At 39.8% G+C, this 5,609-nt stretch overlaps 1 protein-coding gene across 1 annotated transcript in view; it reads left to right on the forward strand.

Annotated features, from left to right (window-relative positions):
* Nucleotides 1–5,291, forward strand: part of rlim (ring finger protein, LIM domain interacting) — a 15,541-nt gene extending 10,250 nt beyond the window's left edge. Inside the window, exons 3-4 of the mRNA XM_014009160.1 lie at nt 1,730–1,837; nt 1,933–5,291. Of these exons, the coding sequence (XP_013864614.1) occupies nt 1,730–1,837; nt 1,933–3,575 (1,751 nt within the window). The 3' untranslated portion in view covers nt 3,576–5,291. The remainder of the gene's footprint in view (nt 1–1,729; nt 1,838–1,932) is intronic.
* Nucleotides 5,292–5,609: the final 318 nt, after the last annotated feature.

A 5,609-nucleotide genomic window follows, 5' to 3' on the forward strand; every position in this document is an offset into this window, starting at 1 on the left:
ACACACACACACACACACACACACACACACACACACACACACACGTACAGTTTTTCCTTTTACTTGTACATACATTTGTGTCTCATAAACGTTTAAATTGAAATATTTTTTATAATTTTGTCCGAGTCTTTTTTATTTCTATGGGTTGCATGCTTGTGCCGCCTCAGTTTAGTTTAAAGCTTAGTTAAAAACAAAGACACGGGTAAGGTTTCCTCCTTTCCTTTGTTTTAAACTAAACTTGAAGCTAAACTGAGGCAGCACAAGTATGCAACACGTAGAAATAAAAATGACTTGTGGGAAAAATATAAAAATAGTTAAGTATAAATATTTAAGAGACACAAATGCATAGAGGTAAAAGGAAAAAAACATGTAATAAAAAACTGTACAATTTAAATTGTGTTAAAATATATAGACTAATTTATTGAAACTAACCCAGAAAAATAAATATTAAAGTCATTTCAAACAAAAAAACATAAGATAAAGTTCTCCTTTGTTAATTGGTGCATTTTAAGTGTATTTATTTAGTGGTTCATTTAAATATGTCTGCTTTTATTTCTAATTGTGGCTGTTTCGGTCCTCCAGACTGCAGAAGCATTATAATCATCCATTCATTCAAATTAAGTGTGTTGGAGCAGAGAAGCAAGTAAAACATACAGGGCTGCGGCCCTCGAGGAACAGGATTGCCCACCCCTGGTTTAAACTTTTCTGGTATTAATGTAATTTCCGTAGAGGATTTTATTGGATTTTATTGTACTTTCCCTGTGGATTCAAAATCTGAACTTATCAATTTGCCCCAGATTGACAGCTTGGTGGTGAGGAAGATAAAGGATCCTATTGTGTTTAAAATTTGTTGTTCAAGGCATAAGAAAACATTAAAACAAATTGATAAGAATACACTGTTAGCTCTTTGTAGTGACACTGTTGCAGTGAGTGGTGTAGCAGTAGCTGGATTTGAGTTGAATGAATTTGATTGAACGTGATGTTTTGCTGCAAAGGACCTGTTCCACGCCAGCACTTTTGAACTATTTATGAAAGCTTTTGTGATTCAGCGTTAACAGTTTTACAGTACTTTAAAGACATGCTCCACAAAAGCAAAATGTTGCACTATCAGTGTTTTAGAACAAGACCTTCATCTATTTTATTTTATTTATTTGAAATGTTCGCTTTTATTATGTTGGGTACTCTGTTTTTTTCCCACTCCATTTAATTCACTATATATGTGCTTGCATTCGTGATTGTTCCCAAAATGCAATCGCCTGTGGATTATCGAGGACGTTCAATTTGTTTCTGTCCCTGGACAGTGGGAGGGGGAATGTATCTTTGGAGTGTCCTTTAGTGGAGCCTCAAGGAGAGGGTAATGAATGGACAGTGTCATGCCCTGGTAAGTCTGGAGGTTTTTAGTATTGTCCTGTTGGTGCCTTTAAAGAAAACTAAACTCTCAGAACAGTTGAAAATTGTTTTTTTTTATGCTTGTCAGTAACTTTTTACCAGCCATGTCTGGACTTGTGCAGTTTTTTGATATAACGAGTATGTCCAAGCGAGATTTTTTTTGATTGTGTTAAATTTCTTGATTTTTTTTTGTTTTCATTGTAGGAAGTGGTCTGTTTCACCCTGCCACCCGCAGTGTGTTTCTTACAGTTGGTCACTAGAGAAAAGAGAGCGAATTACCTAAAATTAAAATGCTGCTTGTCAAGAAATGTCCTAAATTATTGTTTCGTGTCTCTTCCAGGAGAGGTGACAGAAGATGAGTTGTTTAATAGACTTCAGCAAATCAAAGATGGTCCAGAGCAGCAACAGAATAACAACCCAGGCACTGAAAGTCAGGAAGACCCAGTCGGTCAGTGTAAKATTTTATTTATTTTATGTTGGCTGTAGGAGTTGCTTTCAAATTAAGATGCAAATTAACCTTTTATTATGTATTTACGTTTCCAGAACCACCAGAAAACTCTGAGGATCCTCCTGGTGGTGATAGCCTCCTGGACTGGCTTAACACAGTGCGCCGCACAGGCAACACGACCAGAACCGGCCACCGTGGAAACCAGTCATGGCGGGCTGTAAGCCAGACCAACCCAAATAGTGGCGATTTTCGCTTTAGTTTGGAGATTAGTGTGAACCGCAATCTGGCTGAGCAGCAAGCAGCTGCTGAAGGGGAGCAGGAGGCTATCGAGCAGCCCCCCGAAGTTCAAGAAGTTGTGGCTAATCCCGAACCAGCAGTTCCTATGGAGGCAGAAGTAGTGGAAGAACCAGTGGTAGAAGAAATGGCTGTCATCATGGAACCAGAACCTGAACTAGAAGAGGCTGTTTTGCCAGAGGTTGAGAGGGAACCTCCCAGCCCACCTGCAGCCCAGCCAGAGCAACCACCACCTTGTTCTTCTCCACGAAGAGGACAAAGAAGAGCCCGCAGCCGTAGCCCAGAACCAGAACCACGCAGAACTAGGGCTAGGTTAGCCAGAAGTCGCTCTCCGCTSCGTTTGGATCAGCTTGATGGCCTGCCTAATCCACGACATCTTTATACTTCTCAAAGCCCCAGTTCTTCCACAGATGCCCCKTCTGTGCCTCAAGTAGAGGGCAGTTCTCGGACTCGACAACATATTCTTTCAAGGCAAAACCTAYCTGAAAYTGATGTTCAYCCATCAAGGGCAGATGAAGAATRGGTACCAGAGGGCCAGCCCGTCGAACCTCCGGAAGGGGAGTCTGCTGGGGTTGAAGGTGGCGCAGCYGGACGTCGTCCCCCGACTATAATGCTCGATCTTCAGGTGCGCCGCGTGCGGCCAGGTGAATACCGGCAAAGGGACAGCATCGCCAGTCGGACCCGCTCTCGCTCCCAGAACTCAAACACATTTCTTTATGAGAGTGAGCGTGGTGGATTCCGCAGGACCTTCACACGCTCAGAGCGTGCTGGCGTGAGGACCTACGTCAGCACCATTCGAATTCCCATTCGAAGAATTTCAGATGCAGGTTTGGGAGAAGCAACCTCAATGGCTCTTCAGTCGATGATCAGGCAAATCATGGCAGGCTTTAGTGAGCTAGGCTACCTCATGGATTCAGACTCAGATTCCTCAGATTCAAACCGTGGAACCGGCACGCCTGCAGACTTGGAAACCCTCAACAACCCAGAAGCAAATAACGTAGACYCCCCTGCTGCTGATGTGGATGAACAACCAGTTGCCGCTGGAGTCAGAGGGAGGACAGTTGAGACCGAGATGGATGAGGGCCTTGCCACTGGGCCTCAAGGTTCTGGTGGCAGGGCACGGCCCAGACCCCTGAACAACCTCGAGGAGACCAACTCACTGGGTTTCTTTCGACTTGCTCATTTCTTCTTCCTGAATGATGACGATGACGACCAACCTCAGGGGCTGACTAAAGAGCAGATCGACAACCTCTCCATGCGCAGTTTTGGCGAGAGTGAAGCCTTGAAGACCTGTAGTGTCTGTATAACGGAGTACGCCGAAGGAAACAAACTCCGTAAGCTTCCGTGCTCTCACGAGTACCACGTGCACTGCATCGACCGCTGGCTTTCTGAAAACTCCACGTGTCCCATCTGCCGCAGGACTGTCCTGGTCTCAGCCAACTGAGAGAGTGTGATATGACCTTTAAAAGACTGCAAACCTTTTCCCTCTAAGTAAAAGTCCAAATTATATGCTTACAACAGATGTCTCCATGGTTAATTTTATTTTTACATTAATTAGTTTGATCATAACATTACAGGTTTACTTTGAGCACTTCATCTTTTGACATCAAGGCGCATTCTCTCTCTAGATAGATATTTACTATTGCTCTCTAGATCTTGTACAAGCGATGCATGCTGTTGATGAATGAAAGCACCCACGCTGTTTTGCATTACATCAAACCTTACATAAGATTGATTGATATTGCACACCTTTCGGGTAGTTCAGACACTTGAGATCTCTCTTTTTGTTTTGAATCTTAAGTAGCATCTGATGTACTTTGTAAGTTGAGTTATAGGCACAGTTTTAAGTAACACCAATTCAAAGTATTAGCTGTAAATAAGCTTGTAAAAATAATTTAGACTCTTTGCATCAGTGAATTGGTTTTGGTTTGTAAATTACCTTACATGAAGCTCTTGGTCATCATGGCTGCAGTTACTTTAAATCAGTTACAAATAAGTGGCATCGGTGTGCATAACAGAGTTCTGTAGAGACTTTGATGTTCAAAGGTTGTTGCACAAAATTTAGTTTGCACTTCACAGTATAACCTGTTTTTTTCCCCTTAATGTTCACTTAATCAAAACAATCTATTATGGAGTGCCAGTGTACCAGTAAAATTCTAATTGTGCATTGAATTCTTAAGGAGAAAAAAGAAGTGTTGTACTGGCAAAAGCTAAACTAAAGCAGTTTTTCAACTTTCSTAAGTCTGTAGTGTTATTTTTTTTAAAACATTAAAAATGATGCTAAAGGAATATCAGAGTTGCAGATGTGTACATATTGATAATAAATGTTGGATTGTTCTAAAGTTTTGATTATTCCCATTTGAAGTATTGCATCAAATGGCCTGATTTTAGGAACTTGAAATAAAGTAAACTTTTTTTGTTGATCATACATGTTTTTCATGTTGTTATAATCCCCCCAATCCTGTTTTTGCCATCAGTTAGTCGCTAGAAATTGGCTTCAGACAGCAACAAACTTCTAAAATGAGCTCTGAAAATGTAGGTACACAAATTCTACAAGTCTCTAACTAACTCATCAAACCATGGTTTAGTTTAAACTGTTTGACATTTATCAGGTCTGGATGGAATTCATTCTGCATCAGTAAAAAGACTTTAACTCAACTGCTCTATGAGCAAATCCTTCACTGATGTGCTTTATGTGCAAAAGTTTAGAGTATTGGAATACAAACCATGATATAAATGTACAAGTAAATCATTTATAAAATGTTTTTGGTAAAACCTTAAATGAAGCTGTTTACCCTTTTCATTATGTTTTAAAGTTCAGTTTCTTTCGGAAGTTATGAAGGTTTTAAATGGTAAACAGGAGAACTGGCTAGAGGAAGAAAAGGGCATTGCGATTAATGTCATCCTGTCATGTTTCTCGCTTGTTTCACTATTTAATGTCTTAACCACAATTATTACTTTTTTTTTTGTGGGACACGAACATTTAAATGCAAAAAAAAAAAAAAATGTTAACCATAAATATGTAAATGAGTTGTGTGTTTTTCTCTGAGGTCGAGCTTCGGTTTTGGCCTTGTTCTGTGACCCACCCAGTGCAGGATGTTAGCTGGGTGTTTAATGAAACTAACCGCTGAATTAAACAAGTTGTTATGCTATGAAATCATTCACCACAGATATAATCTGTGCTTTGTTCTGTTTATTAATTGATGCATGCGGCTTATTATATTACGGGTTTGTAATGCTGAAACCTTTCTTTGAAACCTCTTTTTAGTAATGTTTTAATGTGTTATATTATAAAAGCATATATTGAATGTTACAATAGGTGGAGAACTGTTATGCTCTCTAAATAACACATCATACCGCTTTAGTAAGGTTCTTGCATAAAATTTAAAGAAATTTATTCATTGTCCGCACCGCAGTAAAATCATGTAAACTCAAGTAATGTTAAAATAGGTTAATGTAAACTTATATTTTGGGTTGA

Source organism: Austrofundulus limnaeus, unplaced genomic scaffold (assembly GCF_001266775.1).
Source record: "Austrofundulus limnaeus strain Quisiro unplaced genomic scaffold, Austrofundulus_limnaeus-1.0 Scaffold1, whole genome shotgun sequence".
NCBI classification, from domain to species: domain Eukaryota; kingdom Metazoa; phylum Chordata; class Actinopteri; order Cyprinodontiformes; family Rivulidae; genus Austrofundulus; species Austrofundulus limnaeus.